The 18170-nt window shown below is 65.4% G+C and overlaps 1 protein-coding gene across 1 annotated transcript in view; it reads left to right on the forward strand.

Moving 5' to 3' along the window:
- Window positions 1-16885, forward strand: part of SKI (SKI proto-oncogene) — a 54960-nt gene extending 38075 nt beyond the window's left edge. The window contains 6 exon segments of the mRNA XM_090268473.1: window positions 10789-10911; window positions 11026-11141; window positions 11723-11985; window positions 12094-12395; window positions 13493-13723; window positions 14038-16885. Of these exon segments, the coding sequence (XP_090124599.1) occupies window positions 10789-10911; window positions 11026-11141; window positions 11723-11985; window positions 12094-12395; window positions 13493-13723; window positions 14038-14229 (1227 nt within the window). The 3' untranslated portion in view covers window positions 14230-16885.
- The last annotated feature ends 1285 nt before the right edge of the window (window positions 16886-18170 follow it).

Consider the following 18170-nt stretch of genomic DNA (forward strand, 5'->3'; position numbering starts at 1 on the left):
CCTGAGAGCCTCCCCCAGGGGAACCCAGGCCCCGACCTGGCACGTCCCTGGCCAAGAGCACGACCCTCGGCAGGTTCCCAAGGCCGCCGTGCTGTGCCCACTCCCTCCGCTCCTCCGTCGGCGGCGTCTTCAGCATAGTCCAGGTCGCCCTGGCAGACGACACAGCTCTGTGTGACGGCGGCCGTGGCCTCTGGGGGCCGCCGCTGTCCTCCCCTTGCCCCAGTCTTGCTGGTTCTGTGCACCGCCCCCACCCCAACAGACTTCCTCGTAAAGTACCGTTTCATCGAAGACAAAGTTATCGGGGATGCCAGGGCGGCACCGGCAGAGCCTTCGGCCCTGTGGGCGGCTGGGTCGTCCCCACAGCCAGCGCTGGGCTCGGAGCGGTGAGCGGAGGGAGGCCCGGCCTCCTGCCGCCTGGAGCCGCAGGGCCACGTCCTGGAGGCGCTCGGCCCCGTGCAGGTCTGGGGACCGTGCAGGCAGGCCGTGTGTCCCTGCCAGGTGGATGCCACTTGGGGGTGTTTGTGTCCAGAGCATGGAGCCCAGAGCTGGCGGCGCTCCTGCATGAGCCCACCCTCCCTCTGACGGGGTCTCCCTGAGTGGGACTGGGTGAGGGCCACAGACCACGTCCTGGCAGGACTTCACCTCGCCCTCCCGCTGCCTTTTCCGAAGTCCCCTGTGTGGTTCTGCCCAGTGAGTTGCCTGCACGGTCAGCACTGGCACGGTGGTCAGGCGGGTGGGGTGTCACTGTCTGCTGTGTGTCCCCCGGGGTGCTCAGAGGAGGGGGCGGGGACTCCAGTGCCCTGCAGTTCCTTCACTGGAGTGATGGGGCGGGATGCAGGACTGAGTGTGGCACTCGGGTCCAGGCTTGGAGGTCTTGTCCTTGGACCCCTCCCCAAAACCCACCACCCAGCCTAGCTGCACACGCATCTGTCTCCTGCCCGTTGAGACTCAGGGCTGCACGGGTTGTGACATGGCCTCCCTCCTGGGCGGGGTGCACCTCTGTCACCCTGGGACGCCGGCTGCCAGGCTCCTCCCCTTCCTCCTCTCTTCCCACATCCCTTCCTGGGCTCCCCACACCCCCACGTCTCATTATAATTGAGCTGTTATGCATAATTCATCACAGGGCGCGTGCGGAGCCTTTGTGCTGGAAGAGGCTTGGACGCGGGGAGGCTTTCCGTGTGGAGACTTGGCACGCCCAGGCCTGCCAGCGGGGACGGGTGGCCGGGGAGATGGCGCCCGGGGAGGTTCGTGGCCAGGGATGCAACCCCTGTGTTGGGTCAGGTGTCCTCGGGGTACAAGACTGAGCATGGGCCCCCAGTCGCTGCTCTGGGCCCCCTGTGTCCACTCTCAGCTTAGGCCTGGGAGGCTGCCAGCTCTGGGACCCTTGTTGGCTTGGGATTTGGTGTTTGGAGGCACAGGGAGGAGGCAGGAGCCGCCAGCTGAGTCTGCGTTGGGCGCATCTGGGGTTCAGCAGCACCTGGCCCGTGGCCTGTACCCGTGTGACCAGACAGTGGGGAAGCAGGAAGACTCTTCCACTGAGGACCTGTCCTAGTGCCACCCGCGAGCCTCCCCTGCCGTCCTGGCTGGGGCTTCGGCCGAAAGAACTGTTTCTACCCGTAGCTCCGTGCAGGGCCTTGCTGGGCCCCTGGGGTTGGGGCAGAGCTAACGGCCCCGAGGTCCTCGTCAGCCCCGCTCGGGCCGCACTGCATGCCCACACCCGCCGCCGGCCTCCCGGGGCCTCTTGCTTCCGATGGATGACACACACGGTGCGTGTCGTTGCACACGTGCACATGCTACACGCATGGGCGCTGGCACGGACGCAAGCCCGGAGATCTGTATGTGCCCGAGCGTGGCAGTTGTTGCTGTGAGTCACGCACGAGCCCGGCCTTCATCCTCCACTCAGGGCCAGGGGACGGCAGTGGGTGTGAGGCGGGGTCTGAGGAGAGCGGCCACGGGCCCCCGGGTCCCCGCCCAGGTTGTGCAGGAGCCCCGGTGTGGGCCCTTCAGAGAGTCCTGCAGCGACAGAGCACACGTTCCAAGGGCGCTGCAGGCATCTGGGCCCAGTGGGAGGGTGGGACACAGGTGACCGTGGCATTTCTGCTGCTTCCAGCGTCGGGCTGCGTGCGCCCCACCTGTGCAGCCAGGAGTCCCTGGGAGAGTCATGGCATCGCAGGAAAGCTCCTCGTCAGATGGGGCCCTGGGACTTGGGGTCCCTACCTGAAGCAGCGCCAGCACCCCCGAGCCTGGGGAGCACTTTGTGCCCAAGGCTTGTTGTGGGAGTTGTCCTTCCTGGGGGCTTCGGCAGGCAGGGGCATGGCTGTCAGGCGGTGTTCTCGCGGGCGGTGAGGCCTTCTCTTCTGTTCAGGCCGGTGCTCAGTCAGCTGGCCTTCCCGGAACGCGCCACGGTCTCCGGCCTGCGTCCCTGGTTCCCTCTGCAGCTTCCGTCCCGTCTGAGCGGAGCAGGTGCTGGGCTCCCGTGAGCCGCCCTCCCCGCCGCTGGCCAGTGGGCGCTGAGGAAGGACCCTCCTGCTCACCGGCCCCGCAGCAACCACTGGCTTTTCAAAACGGCTTTATCTTGGTGTTCTGGGCGTGTGTTTAAGTCCTTTTAGTTACTTCCCAGTGGCTGAAAGGAGAAGAAAGAGATTCCCTCCCCTTCGTCCACCTGGTTCTCTGGTTCTAAAAGGGAGGGTGTGTGGGGTGGGGGAGGGCCTGGTGGCAGGAGGGACAGTGGCAGAGAGGGGCACAAAGACCTCTGCAGGCAGGATGGACACCCACTGTCTCCGCGGCATCCATTTCCTGTTCGTTGTGGCTCTGTGGCCGCCTCCCCCGGGGCCGTGAGTGGTACGGCGGCCCCCCACATTCGAGGGTTCCTTTGTGTTCAGACACATGGGGGCTGCTGGGCCATCTCGAGAGAGCCCCCAGCCACTTGGTACTTCTGGGGGTGCAGCCCAGGAGCCCCTCCTATGTGGGGCAGCCTGGAAAGGACCGTGCTAAGTGGCCTCTGAGGGTTAAGAGGAGGTTTCCTCAGAAAAGCGGGAAAGGAGCAGGAGAAAAGCAGTACTTAATTTTTTTAAATTTTTTTTTATTTTTATTATTACAGTTGTCCCACTCCCCCCCCCCGCCCCCCATGGCTCCCCCTAATTTTTTAAAAAATCCGAGTGACTTTAAAATTGCTGTTTCCACTTCATTCTGGAGTTTGGGGTGGTTTTGCACATTTAATCAGCTTCCTTTGTACCACAGTGGTCGGAAAGTAGGTTAACTTCAGCTAAGCCGACACGGCACAGGAACTGCCACGTGGGCAGTTCCGAGGGCACCGTAAAAATAGCTGTGTGGTTTCCAGGCCGGGGGCACATACTTCCCGGGACAAACCTAGGGCCTGGGCGACGTCCCACAGCAAGAGATCCCGGCAAAGAGGGACGGTTGCGATGGGCGACATGTCCCCGTCACGGACGTGCCCGCTCTGCCTGTCCTCACGGGGTGGCCCACAGATTCACGTGACCTCTTCTTCCCGGTGTGCAGGCCTAGCCTGGGTGGTGGGAAGGAGGGCTCTGGGGGGCTGTGTGGCTGCGATGGAGCACACGTTCCGGGCACACGTTCAGGACCCCAACCTGCTTTGTTAACGGACGTCACGTTGCAGGATTTTAACATGTCGGACGCTGAAGCTGGGGCTTCACAGCCCACACTGCACACACTTGTTGCTGGGGGCAGCGGCGGGCTTCAACCCCGCAGGACAGGCCACCAAACCCCTAGGGACAAGCTCCTCCCCTCCCAGGCCACCCCCGGAGCCCCTCCCCCTCCCCCCGCTCTGCGAGGGCAGGGTCTGGTCTGGGCGGCCGCTCCTCTCCTCCAGGTTGCCAGGCCTGTTCCCATGGGTGCTCCTCTGCACTTCCCTCCTTCGGTGTGCACTCGCCTGCTGCCGCGTCCGGACCCACACCCCCGCTGCCACCCTGTGGGGAGGCCCCGGCGGAGGCCCGCGTGGCCGTCTGCACACACCGCGCGGGCTCAGCCCATGAGCCTCCACGCCAGCCTCCAGGGTCCCTGCGGGCCGTGGTGGCGGGTTCTTGGGGTGGGGTGGGGCCTGGGTGGTCTCCCCCTCCTGGCCCTGGCGGGCCTCCCCGGGGTGATGGGAGGTGAGCGTCCCTTCCTGAGCTGAGCTGCGCATCAGGGTGATGCCCTGTCATCGTCCTCAGCGGTTGGAGTGTGTGGTGAGGGGTCCGGGTCTCTCCACGCAGGGGCTGGGAGGCGGGCATGGCAGGTGCCCCTCACCCGCTCTTCAGGGCTCCGGACTCCAGGCCGGGCCGACGGGACAGCGCCGCCGGGGACAGGAGTGGCGAGGGCCTGGTGAGTCCGGCTGGACGTTTCCACGAAAAGCGCCTTCTCTGTCAATGGTGTCGGCTCTTTTCCTGCAGACCCCAGCAGGGCAGGACAGCGACTGGCCAGCCTTCCGCGCCGGAGACCCCGCCAGCCCGCCCCTGGGCTCTCTCTGCGGGGTCATGGCCACACACATACCTGCCCGGCTCACCTGTCCTTGCTCTGGGGATGAAACCCACCTGGCTCCCGTCTCGGGGCTGGGACATCTCAGTAGGTTGGTGTGACAAGTCCTAAGTGTTCTTTTTATTCTCCAGGACAATGGGTGGCCTGGCGTGGTGGGACCTTTTCTGCCTGGAAACGCCATGTCCGGGCCCAGTTCCCCAGGAGGGCTGACCACTGGGGAGAGGGCTGCTTTTGGATTTGGCCTCTGGGCTGGGAACAGACGCGTTGTGTTAAGATTCCGCAGTGTGTGTTTCTGTCCAACAGCTGTAATGTTGGAAATGCTCCGCTGTCCTCTGATGTGATTCTGCCAGCTCGTAAGGGTGCCTCGTCCCCTGCCGGCGCTGAGGCCTGGGCCTGGGGGTGCAGGCGGGTTCCCACTGCTGTGGGACCCTGGGGCCGCGGCGGGCCTGCTGTTCACTGAGTGCCTCGCAGGTGACAGTAGAGTCACGTTCAGAGGGCCCTGCCCCTGGGGTAGCCTCTGCATCCAGGGCTAGGAGAGGCCGTATGGCCAGGGCAGGGCAGGGGGCCCGGGTCCTCAGGCGCTGAGGGTGGGGAGCCAGCGGGGGGCAGGGGGCAGATGCCTGTTTGATGACCCGGTTGCCTGGCCTGTCGCTGTGGGATGTGGTCTTGCACCACCTGCCCACCCAGGGGTCGATGCCAGTGAGAGCCGGTGGCGCGGGGCCTCTCCCCGGAGCTCCTGCCTGTGCCGCCCACAGCCCCGCAGCGACCTTGGCCTGGCCATGTCCCGGGTGGGTGTGGCCCCATCACCTTGCCCCCGGTGCCCGTCCCCCGCCTGGCAGGGAGCCACCTCCAGGAGCCCATGTGCCCCTGTCTCCCCCAGACCAGCTGCATCCCTGGTGCCCAGGCCCCCACCCGCCGGCCAGTCCCTGGGCCCAGGGAGGGGCCCGCCCTCCACAGAGCCCTCGCCGCCACAGCTCAGGGCGGCCTGGCAGTGAGGACCAGACCGTTCCCTGCCCTCTGGTGGTTTGTGTGTGAGGCCTGACCCTCACGGAGCCCCGGGGCACCTCGGTACCGGCGCTGGGGAACCCGCGTGTGCTGCCTGGGGCCGCGGCGCCCCGGTGGGGGTGGCGGGCGTTCCTCCTTCCCGCGGCAGCTGCCCCAGCCTCTGCTGGGCCGGCGGCGCGTCAGGGAAACCACTGACCTCGGCGGTTTGGTTTTCAACCAACGATTCATTTCACTTTTTTTAAGTAGTTTTTTATAACAGCTTTATTGAGGTGACTTACATACCATAAAACTCAACCTTCTGTGTTGTACACTTGGGTGGTTTTCATTCTGCAGCCATCATCCTGGCCTCGCTGGGAACGTCCTCACCCCCAGAAGGGAGCCCTGGCTGGTCGCGCTCAGTCCCCAGCTCTGGGGGCCGCCTGCTCTGGGCCTGTCATGGGCCCAGAATCGCACACACTGGCCTGTGGCGTTAGCTCTTGCTTCCGGGGTCCTCCTGACTCAGTCACGTCACACACATGTGTGGAGGGACTGCCCCTGGTGGGCGTGGGTGGTTCCCACGCGTGGTCTGCTTTGGACCCTCACATGTTTGTGTGCACGTGTGCTTTCCAGTCTTGAGTCCCCGCCCTGACGTGGTTGCTGGGTACACGGGGTTTCTGTGTGCTTTGGGGGAACCCGGCGCGCTGTCCCACAGCAGCCCCGCCTCGGTTTGTCCTGCAGCCACGTGTGTGGGGTCTGCCCCTCCTGGGGAGCTCTCCGGTCCAGCTCTGGGGCCACTGTAGTTCTGCACGCTGCGAGGGGTGGGAGCCGGCACATGCCGTTGCTGCGGCAGCTGCCCCACGTCACGCCCCGCCGGCGGTGCGCAGGCCCCTCTGCCGTCGCCAGCACCTGCTGTTGCCGGTGTCCGGGGCCGTGGGCCCTTGGCAGGGGCCGCCCTGTGGTTCGGTCTGCGCTGCCCTGCTGCGTCGTGCCGCTGTGTGTGTCGTCCTGTGCAGTGGGCCACGTGTGTCTCTGAAGGATGTCTGTTTGAGTCCTTGGGCTTTTTAGTGTGTGTGTGTGTAGTCACTGTTCTCACTGTATTCTGTGTACAGACCCCTTGTCAGAGGATCTGACTTGGAGAGACAGCCGTCCCTCTCTGTATCACAGTTCACTTAGCGCGGCCTCACTGTATCGCGGGGTTTTTGAAAATATTATATTTAATTATTTATTGCGGACTTTTCACTATGTCGCAGGATTTTGTGGTACTGTGTACGTATGTTGTTAAAGTTATGTAGGTTTAATAGTGTAGAATATGTTTAAGAACACAAGTAGTGTTTATAAAAGTGTGGGGAAGGTTAATAAGGGACTGGGAACGGTTTATAAGTGTGTGGGAAGGGTTTATAAAGCCTTGAAGTATATATAAATACTAAAGTAAATGTGAGGTTCCTACTTCGCGGACTTTCACCTGTTGCGGGGGGTCTAGAACGTAATACCCGCGGTGCGTGAGGGACACTGTACTTGCTCCCGTCCGTGGGACGGCTGTCTTCTCACTTCCTGGTGGTGTCCTTTGTGGGTTTGACTCTGGTGACTTCCGCACCGCAGCCCTGTTCTCGTCTGTCCTCTGTCCCTTGTGCTTCACACTGTCGACCTGAGCAGTGTGTGCGGGCGGCTGGGGAGGCGTCGCAGCCCCTGCAGCAGAACCCTGTCCGCGTGGGGCAGCCCTGCTGCAGACGCTGGGTCTCGGAGTCTCTGGGATGGTTAAGGAGGCCGTTCGCTGTAGGGGCCAGCCGTGGGGGCGAGGACCAGGGGTGGGCCTCGGTGTCTCAGCCACGGAGGACGGAAGGCGGCAGTGGTGCGGGTGCTGTCAGTAAGGGGCCGTGCGTGATGGGCGGCCCTCGGGGGTCGGCGGGGGCCGGCTCTCAGGGCGTGGGGCCGACAGGGCTGCCTCCTGTGCAGGACTCGGGGGCGCTGCTCTCTGGTGGGAACTGTCCCCATGGTGGGGCTGTGTGCCCACAGCACAGTGTGCGTGTCTTACTGGTAACAGCTGCTGTTCACAGCGCACCCCTCCTGTGGACTGAGACCTGGCAGGAGAAGGTGCAGGATAGGGTGATGGGGGTTGACATGGTACAAGAGGGGGTGCAGAGGGAGTGAGATGGTGCTGGGGGACAGAAGGTGCAGGAGGGGGCAGGGCAGTTGAGGGACGCTGCGTAGCACGTGCGTGTGGGCAGAGGTATATGCGTGCACCCCTAAAGCTAGGGGCCCCCTCTCTGTGGGGTGGCAGAGTAGAGGGCCCAGCCGGTCATCCCAGCGCTGACACCTTCTCTCATGTGGCCCGTCGGCCAGACTCTTGGTCAAAGCAGGTAGCCACCCTGGAGCCGGTAGGAACTGCCTGTCCTCTCAGGTGCGGGCAGAGGTCCCCAGGCTGTGCTCCGCTGGGCCCTCAGCGTTGCGTCTTGGGGACATCTCTGGGGCCAGCCTCGACTGTCCCTGGTTGCTAAACCAGGCCTGGACAGGTACCGTCTGCTCAGAGCCCCCCTTGCTGGCTGCGGCAGGACTGCGGGCGTGTGTGTGGGCTGCGTGTGGGCTGCGTGCGGCGGTGTTCTGTTGGGACTTTGGATGTGTGACCCTCCCTGCAAAGGCTGGCTCAGACACCTGCATCTGGCAGCCTCAGGCCGCGCCTGTGCTCCCGGGCCCTCGGCTTGACTTCTAACTCGGAAGTAGGAATTAATTAGATGCGCAGGGTGTCCAGAGAGCCACGCAGTGGCCACCCTGCCTGGGGACCTCCTGGGGTCTGCCTGTGCCCTGCCGCCGGGCGTGTCTGAACCGGCCTGCGAGGGACCTGGCGGCCAAAGCTCGTTGACCGCGAGGCGTGCGGACGGGGCCAGCTTGCCTGGGGTCCCTCGCGTGCCCGGGGCAACCCCACTGCAGGGCTTCTTGGTGCTGGGAGCTCTTGGTGGGCCTTGGGTTCAGTCAGTTTGGCACCACTGCCACCTCCCGGGCTGGCGTGCTCCTGGACACTGCGTCAGGGACATTGGGCTCCCGGGGTCTGGCCCACAGTGAGCCAAGGTCTTGGGGGATTCTGCTCTGTGTCTGACCCGAGCCTTTCAAATCCCGGTTCTCGGTCACTGAGGAACCAACCAAAATTTGGACCAGACCCCCTGCACATGGGCAGGAAGGGCCTTCGGAGGGCCCTCCCGGTGGGCCTGGCCGCCCTTCAGCCCACGGGGGCCTGCCTGCCCGTGTCGCCTCTGCGTCCTTGCCGGTACCCGTAGTGCTGCGCCGGGATGGGTGCGAACGTGGTGGCCTGTCGCCTGTCTTCGTGTCCCCGCACGGTCTCACCAGGGTGCGTCAGGTGGCCAGAGGGTGCTGCTTCCTCTACGAGGGATTCCCCACGTGACCCCCGCCCTGCAGGCCGTTTCCACAGCTGGGCCTGGCTCTTCGTCAGGCAGTTCAGGGACCCAAGTGTCATTTCTTCTGTGGGGACCTGGCACTCTGGCCACACAGACATCCGCCCAGTGGCAGCCACAGCAAGGTGCTGGGTTTGCCCCTAGGCCTGCTCCTTGGCGCCGCCGGGCTCCCAGCCACCGCGCCCGGGGTGGGAGAGCCAGAGCACCCCTGGGTGGCGGCTGACATCAGCCCTGCTGGGGGGGCTCTGCGTGCCGGGTGGCCGCACACTGGCCCGAACGGGAAACTGCCCGCCCCCCGAGAGTGTGCCCCGAGCACCCTGCCGAGGAGATGGGCTGGGGCCGATGCGTGCGGGGCACCGCTCAGGTGGGTGCGGCCGCCCAGCAGCCCGAGGCGTCTGACACCCTCGAAGGCTCCCTGAGGTTTCTCGGAATCGGCGCCTGTGGCTTTTCCCCTGTGAGAACCCCGCTGTCTCCTGCGGTCCTGCCCCTCAGACAGGAAGCCCCACCCTTGCCCCGGAACTGACCCCGCCCGGCTGGGCCCTGGGGGGCCGCGCCGCGCCAGCTGCCACTGTCACCGGGCGGTCTCCCATAAAAAGCCACAGCGAGTGGCCTATCTTTCCTGAGCGATGGTCTTGGCGTCTGCACACACTGTCCCGGGGTCTCTGTGGGGTCACCTCTGCGACACCTGCCAGGAGCGGGGCAGGGCCGCACCCCGTCTGGCAGCGCCTCGGTGGGAGGACAGGCCCGTGCGGCCCTGGGCCCCTGGGGCTTGGGGGCTGCGTGCTTCCGGAGGGAGAGTGGGGTGTGAGGCCTCGGGTGCCGCGCCCCTCACTTGCCCCTGAGGGGCTGCCCGGGGTGGGGGTGGGCGCCGCGCCCATTACAGGCACTGGCTCCCTCTGGGGCCTGGACGGGGCCTTCCCTCGGTCTGGCCTGACCCGCGGCTCTTGGTTCCTAGTGACAGGTGTGGCGAGCAGGGCACCTTGCCTGCCCACCCTCCCACCGCCCCGGGGACAGCCTGCCCCCTCGGGCCCAGTTCTTTGATCCAGAATTCTCTCCAGGTATTCCTGGGGGTGGGAGGGAGCCCACTTCCACTCTGTGCCCCTGAGGTCAGGCCTGGGAGAGGGACCGGGCACTGTCCTGGCAGCCCCTTGCCTTAAGTGGCCCGTGGGGTGGACCCTGCCTGGCATAGCCACCCTGGGTGCCCACCGGGCCCCTCCTCCTTCCTGCTCAGGGCGCAGCCTGGGGGAGGCCCCTTCCGTCTTCCAGAGACCGGTGTGTTTTCCTGGGAAGACACGGTGTTGCCAGGGAACCCTGGTCGGGAGAGGTGTTCTCCTCAGGTGCCAGCCAGGGGCCCTCTGGGATCCCAGCATCATGGAGCTCAGCTCACCTATTGTAAATGGTGTCTTTCCTGTTTTGAGAATTCGCCTTGGAGGGGTCATCACTGTGGGCCGGTCACCGCCATCCCCCACAGTGCAGCTGTCTCAGGCCGAGACACAGTGTTGGAATTGGTTCTATTTGGGGAAGTCCAGAACTCTGGGTGGGGAGCACCCCTGGAAAGCTTTGGGCTGCCCCTGGGGGCTTCCCAGACAGGCCGCTGGGCCCAGGGAGGCAGGGGCTGCTCCAGAAAGACCTGGAAAGGGTCCTTGGCTCCTGCCGGCTCTTCAGCACCAAGTTCTGTGCACTCGAGGGGCTGTGGTGAGGGCCGGCCCTGCTGAGGACTTGCCCAGGTCCCTGGCGCTCTCCCAAGACCTTGCCCTTGCGGGGTGGGCCCTGGCTGCTGGCCCCAGGCGCTCCCCGCGCAGGCCAGGGCGGGTATGGCGCTGGCCATGCCTCCCGCACGGCGCTGAGGCTCGCGACTGGCCAGCCCTGCCCGAGGTGCCAATGGGAACGTCTGTGTCGCTCGCAGGTCTCCTCTGAGCCCCCGGTCTCCATAAGAAAAACAGATGACCCTCCCTCTCAGCACCCCGCGTCTTCCGAGAAGGACAAGCAGGCAGGCTGGCTGCGGACCCTGGCCGGCTCCTCCAGCAAGGTGCTGCAGGGAGCCCCGCGGCGGGCGGGGCGGGCCTGGGCGCGGCCTCGCAGGTCAGGGGCACGGCCGAGCGCCAGCCCCTTCTGCCGCCGACACTCGCTCCTCTCCCTGCAGAGCCTGGGCTGCGTTCACCCTCGCCAGCGCCTCTCCGCCTTCCGACCCTGGTCCCCTGCAGTTTCTACGAGTGACAAAGAGCTCTCCCCACACCTCCCAGCCCTGATTCGAGACAGGTAAGGGCCCACGGTGCTCAGCGGCCAGCGGGGCAGCCGGTGTCATCAGTGTGGTCCTCTCTGCTGAGCTCACCGGGCCTGGAGCTGGCGCGCGCGTGGTGCTCGTGGGGTGTGCGGGTCTGAGGACCGTGCCCCTCCCCAAGGCTCTGCTCTGAGCGCCTGTGCAGGCAGGGAGGCACCAGGTGTGTGTGTGTCGTGCATGGCCGGTGCACAACCACCTCTGACACGCACCTGTGGCCCAACCGCCACCCAGGCTGCCGTGGCCTGCGGGGGGCCCGCCTCCCATTTGAATCATCCCAGGCTGCACAGCCTGTGGGTCATTTCTAGGCTACATGCCCAGACCCCAACTGCCTGACATAGCAAGTTTTGATGGGTGTCGGGTGAGCTCTTCTAGAACTTTCTGTGGTGCTAGGATTTGGCTGCGGCCCGTTTGGGACACGGCGGCCAGTGTCCGTGTTTCGTTCCCAGGCGCTGGCCAGCGTCTGCCTCATACCTTCCGTTTTGGGCACTGGCATGCCGGCCCCCGGGGTGGGGAGCGGGCCGGGCCACACCTGCAGCCCCCATGGCTGTCTCCCCCGCAGCTTTTACTCCTACAAGAGCTTCGAGACCGGCGTGGCCCCCAACGTGGCCCTGGCCCCGCCCGCCCAGCAGAAGGCCGTGAGCAGCCCGCCGTGCACCACCGTCGTCCCCCGGGCCCCCGAGCCCCTCGCCTCCTGCATCCAGCCGCGGAAGCGGAAGCTTGCAGTGGACACGCCCGGGGCCACTGAGACGCCAGCGCCCACGGTCGCCCCGGACGACGACAAGGACTCGGAGGCCGAGGTGGAGGTGGAGAGCAGAGAGGAGTGTACGTGTGAGCTGCTGGCCCTGCGGGGCCCCTCAGGGCAGCCCTTCCCGGGCGGGGGCTGTGGCCTGAGCTCACCGGTCTCCTGCTCCTCTCTCTGTGTTTCCACAGTCACCTCCTCCCTGTCCTCGCTCTCCTCTCCATCCTTTACCTCGTCCAGCTCTGCCAAGGACCTGAGCTCCCCGGGCGTGCACGCCCCACCTGCCCCGTCCACGGCCCCCGACCCTGCAGCCCCTGCCGATGCCCCGAGCGGGGGGCTGGAGGCGGAGCTGGAGCACCTGCGCCAAGCCCTGGAGGGCGGCCTGGATACCAAGGAGGCCAAAGAGAAGTTCCTGCACGAGGTGGTGAAGATGCGTGTGAAGCAGGAGGAGAAGCTGAGCGCCGCCCTGCAGGCCAAGCGCAGTCTCCACCAGGTGAGCCCCACGCTCAGCCAGAGCTCGTGTGCCTCTGGGGAGGCCGCACACTCCCGCGTGGCACGCCCCGGCCAGCGCGACCTGCTGTCTGCAGGAGGTGGCTGTGAGGGTCGCTCCCTAAAGCTTACGTTGCAGAAGGTGGTGCCCGCCGGCGCAGGGAGGGGGCGGCAGGCACACATGCACCCACACGCTGCCTCGGTCCCCCACACCGGCTTCTGGACGATTCCACAGAAGTGGTTGCTTTCTTTTGAAGAGGGGGCTGGAGGCTTGAAGGGGGGTCTGCACCCCCCTTCTCCCCCTGAGCAGGGTGGCAGGGGTCCACCTGCGGGCCCTTGAGCTTAGCCAGTCCCCCCAACACTGCCTTCCTGCCGTTCCAGGCTCGCTTGTTTCTGGTCTGACGAGGGGGCGAGGCTGAGAGTTCCCAGCGCCCGGGGGCGGGCGGGGCCTTCACACCAGCTTTGCTGAATTCACACCTCTGCCCGCGTCTGGCAGCTCGGGACGCCTCACACGTGGGCTGCTGGCACAACACAGCCCTGTGGTCTGAGAGCCGCGGAGTGTATTTCAGGCAGCAGACTCAGGACGCCCCTCCCTTCCCGGCCGGGTTCTGGTTGGAGGCGTGGCCTCCCACACGCGTGTTTGTGGGCGTGTTTGCAGGGGCGCGTCGCCGATAACCGGCTGGAGGCGGCATGCGCAAGGGCCCGTCTCCATCCAGCTCGACGCCACCTGCCACCGGAGCTGAGTGGCCCCTGGCTGGGAGGAAGTCCCAGGGAGCGAGGCGCAGGGAGGACCCTTGGGAGGAGGTGTTGGAGGCCCCTGGGCCGCTTCTGGGTGCGGCAGCCTCCTGGTCAGACCCCAGGCCCAGGGCGGGCCCTGGCAGTGGCGATGGGGGGGCCTCGGCTGCGGCCCCGCTGGGGGAAGGGCCAAGGCCTCGGAGGCTGTAGAGAGAAGCCCTGGTGTGGGCACCTCCCGGGCCGCAGCTGCCGCACAGCACCCAGAGTGGCAGGCGGGCGCCAGGCTGTGTGGCCTGACTTGCCGTGGGACTGTCCCCGGTGACGGTTGCTGTGGGCAGCGCCGTGACCCCAGGCCCGCTGTCCCAGGAACTGGAGTTCCTGCGTGTGGCCAAGAAGGAGAAGCTGCGGGAAGCCACGGAGGCGAAGCGTAACCTGCGGAAGGAGATTGAGCGTCTGCGCGCCGAGAACGAGAAGAAGATGAAGGAGGCCACCGAGGCCCGGCTGCGGCTGCGGCGGGAGCTGGAGCAGGCGCGGCAGGCGCGGGTGTGCGACAAGGGCTGCGAGGCCGGTCGCCTGCGCGCCAAGTACTCCGCCCAGGTGCGCACGCGGGGCGGCGGGCGGGGGCCGGGGGACTGGGCTGGGGCTGCGAAGCCTCTGTGTGTCCCGCTCAGCCCCCTGACTGGCCAGGGTCTGGGCGCCCTGGATAGTGGGCTCAGGGGCCCCTCCTCCGGCCTCACTGACGCCTCTGCTCTGGGAGTTCCCACCGGGGTCTCTGTGCGCCCGGCGGGGGGCAGGAGCCAGTCTGGACTTGCGCCACCCAGGAGGCTCTCCCCAGCCCCAGTGGGTGACTGGGTTCAGGCCAGGGAGGCGGGAGGTGGGGAGGGGCTGCTGACGCTCCGGGTCCCTTTCAGATCGAGGACCTGCAAGTGAAGCTGCAGCACGCAGAGGCCGACCGCGAGCAGCTCCGCGCCGACCTGCTGCGGGAGCGCGAGGCCCGGGAGCACCTGGAGAAGGTGGTGAAGGAGCTGCAGGAGCAGCTGTGGCCGCGGCCGCACCCCGAGGCTGCGGGCAGCGGCGAGAGCTCCACCGAGCTAGATCCCTAGCGGCTCGCCGCCTGCTGTCCGCCCGGCCGGCCGCGGGGGCCCTGCGTGCGGGGCGGGGCCCGCCCCCTCCCAGCCACATAGCACAAGTCTTACTGTGCCTACAGCCAGCGAGCGTTTGGAGCCGCGTCCTTTTGGAGCCGCTGCAGAGCTTCCTACCGGCCAGGTTCACGGGAGCAAGCTGGGCCCCCGCCTGTGGCTGGAAGCAAGTCCAGCTCGGTGGCTGCGGCTGGCCTCTGCTTCTGGAACATTCTAACATTTACACTTTTGTTATAAGCTATTCAAGACCAGTAAGAAGACTTGATACTCAGAAAAAATCAACACGTTTTTTAATGACTAACTTTTAAAAGCCCCGCCAACACGTGACGCCATTTGAGGACCCGCTAAGGGAGCCGGGGTGGCAGCTGCCTCACCCGGTGAAGCCATCGCAGCCCGTCTGTGCCCGTGGCTGCCGGCTGCCCGAGGACTGAAGGGTTTTTCTCCAGAGTCTATATTTTTCCAGCGACAGGGCCCTAGGTCTCCCGTGCTGCCGCCCGGAAGAGCGAGGAGCGCGCGCCCGCGCTGACACTGCCGCCTTACGCCCGCCCACCTGCCGTCCTGCCGCCACCGGCAGGTGTTCCCAGACGCCGCCGAGGGCATCACCTGCCGGGAGGTGACAGAGAACCGTCCGCGCCACCTGACCAGGCGACCCCTTCTCAGCTGGGCAAACATCGCTCCTTCATCCTGGGACTGAGGCTGCAGCATTGGAACAAAACAGCATTATTTCACTTTTTCTTTTTCTTTTTGTTTGTTGTTCATTTAAACGTATATTTAGACCTGCACTTTGTCCGAACCCGCCCCGTCTTTGTACTCCCCGGTTACCTGAGGTTGTTCCTTCTGACACTGAAACGCTGTCCCGAGCAGGTCGCCACCTGAGCGCTCGGGCTTAGAAACCCCCTGGTGCTTGTGGAACAAGGGAATCACGGAACGCAAAACTGAACTTCGGGGGGTGGTTCTGTGCCTTCCAGCATCCTGTACAGCAAACCCGACGCCCCCTTTTGCCCCCGACGCCCGTCCTCAGTAGCGATCGAATCTACCACTCCCCACGTGCGCTCCTTGCATTTATTCCACGTAATCTCGTTTACTCGCCACTGTGTATGCAGCCTGTGCGAGGGTTCGCGTGCCCGAGCTGGGAGGCCGTTTCCCAGGAGGCCAGAGGCGCTGCCCGCCGGAACATGACGGTATTTATTCACACCAGGAAGATCGTACGGAATTCTCCGCCTGACTCCGCGCACATGCGCGCGTGTGGCGGAGACATGGGTGCTGACCTCCTCTGCAGGGTTCGCCCCTGGTTTACTGGGGGACCTGGGTGCTGCTGGCCCCCCTTCTGAAGTGCAATGCAGAGGGACACCGTGTACACGCAGCGCGCGTCTGGGCTCTGTTTCCCCCTTGCTTTGTCTGCCTTTGCGGTCACTGGCTCTGTGCGCCACACGCTCCCTCCTGGGCATTATTACCGTGTCGTGTAGGGGTCGGCTGGGAGGCGACTGCCAGAGTGCGTGTCGGCCCTGTTTTTCCAGAGTTGTGTTTTTTCAGTCATTTTTCAAGGGAAACTGAATGGCTTAGTTGGAGCAAAGCTTTACGGGCTTCTGTGAGGCTGCGCTGCCCCGTCCGGGAGCGGCGGGGAGACGGGCCGCCAGGCGCTGCGCTGCTTCTGAGCATTCAGGCTCCAGAGGGAGGTGCGCTTCTTCCGACAGTGCTCGGGGGCGCGGCCTGTGCCCTCTGGTCACCGCACCTCTGCTGGCTTTGTCCCCGAGCGGAGCGCTGGGAGGAGCTAGGTGGGCACCCAGCCGCAGCCCGTCTCCAAGAGCTGGGGGCGAGGCCCCCGGAGGCCCGGTCCCACCCAGGCCCGCGGAGCCCTCGGGCGCCTTCACCAGCAGCTGGACCCTCCTGGGCAGCTCCTGGGTGAGGCCGGCGGGCGGGGGTGGCCGCCGCCTCCGCCCTCGGGTGCAGCTGCCTGCGTGGGCCCAGGCCAGCCTCCCGCGGGGCAGCTGCGGCTCGGGCTCTGCAGAGGGAGGAGAGGACGCTGTCTCGGCTGTCGCCGCCCTGTGTGTGACACCTGTTGTCAGACATTGTGTGTTGAGCTGAGTCACTCACTTTCTGTGCTGGAAGAGGCTTCCCGAAGGGGGAACGTTACAGCAATAACACATCCATGGAGCAGCTAACCCACACCCGATACTCCGCCTCCGCTCGGAGCTGGCCGGTGACAGGCCTCGCCTGTAAATACTCCTGTCACCCTGTACCCTACGTGTATGTGGGGGGGGGGGGGGTCCAGAAACCCTTCCCTCACCTGGTGGTTGTCTTGCTTTCTGGGTGGTTCCCACCTAACGCGCTCCTCTGCCGGAAGGGGACAGAGGCCCTGCCCTGGGAGCCCTGAGCTTGCCCATCCCCAGGTTCACGGGCACCAGAGGAAGTTCGTCAAGTCAGGAGTCACAAACGACCTTTGTTTCAATTAAGGAAGAAAACACAGCTCTACCTTTGTACCTGCCGAGAGCGTCCGCGTCGCCGTCCCTGCCCCTCTGCTGCTGCTAATGACAATATGATGACTTCCTCTACTATTCGAAAGCTATTTTTATGTAATTAATGTATGCGCTCTTGTTTATAAATGCCTGATTTAAAGAAAGAGCTTGGCATACGTATCTGTTTCACCCTGTGCCCGTCGTCCCTCGGCGCCCCGCCCCTGGCTGCGACGGTGTACAATAAAGGACTTTGTGGGTATACCCTGCAGCCGCCACCAACCTGGGCCCGGGGAGGCTCAGGGGGCGGCCTGTGCCACTCAGATCCCCCCAGCACCCCCAACACCAGTATTGGGTGTCACTGGAGGCCCGGCCCCCCACAGAGCTGGCCCGTGTCTTTAATTGGGGGGGGACCCCGAAGTGTTATCCCGAGGGAGAAGCAGAGGTTCCCCTACATGCCTGCCTGACTCCAGGGAGGCTTCCCCAGACCCCCTGTGCTGGCCTTGGGTGCCAGGCTCCCTTTGGCCGCCCACATCCGGCCACCCAGCCCTGCCCCCAGCCCCTCAGCTGGTTATCTGGAGAACCTGGCAGGCGGGAGCTGGGACGCAGCCCAGGCCCCTGACCCCTGCAACCTTGGGAAAACCCCCAAATCTGGGCCTGGAGGTGCTATTACACACCACGGCCCTAGTGGCCCCCGGGTGCAGGCATCCTCCCCCATGTGGCCTGAAGAGACCCACACCACCATGGGGCTGGGCTGGGCGGGGACAGCCAGCCCACACTGACCTGGCCTCTGTGACACACGCAGCCTCTGCCCAGGCCCCAAGCCCAGGCCCTAGCAATGTCTTGTGAGGCATGAGGCAGGCTAGGTAGACAGAGGCCAGGAGCCCTACCTGGGTCCTGGGTCCCCACGGTGTGGACAAACCCGCCTCAATGGGACACAGCTGTCCCCTCAGGCCATGTGTCATCTGGGCCTGGCCCTCTGCTCCCATCAGAGTGGTGTCTCAGTTGTGAGGCCAGGATCAGGGCAGGGCTGGACTCCCGGGCTCGGCCCTCTCTGGAGTGCATGGACAGCTCCCCCCAGCCCTGGGGGCAATGAAGGCAGGGTGGCCAGACCCTGTGGTCCCCATTCCCAGGATGCGTGGTCCCTCCTCCCTGGCCACAGCCTCTGCCGGGGTATCCGTGCGCCCCAGTATGTCCACCGGGAGGTCGCTCTCGTCACAGTCTCCAGTGTCTCCCGAATGGAGAGTGGTCCCCTGCGGCCCGTCAGGGTCCCAGGCCCCTGCAGCCGTGGTGTGAGCCGGGGGCTGCAGGGTGGGCCGTGTGGCCCTGCTTCCACCTGAGCCCACCAGGAGGGGCGGCGTGACCCTGGCGGTCTCTGGGACTTGTCCAGACTCGCTGTCATCCCTGGGCCTCGGTTCCCAGCACTGATGTTCCTACCCCAGGGCCTGCCGG

The sequence above is a fragment of the Furipterus horrens genome, unplaced genomic scaffold (assembly GCF_987537825.1).
Source record: "Furipterus horrens unplaced genomic scaffold, mFurHor1.1.pri manual_scaffold_3, whole genome shotgun sequence".
NCBI classification, from domain to species: Eukaryota; Metazoa; Chordata; class Mammalia; order Chiroptera; family Furipteridae; genus Furipterus; species Furipterus horrens.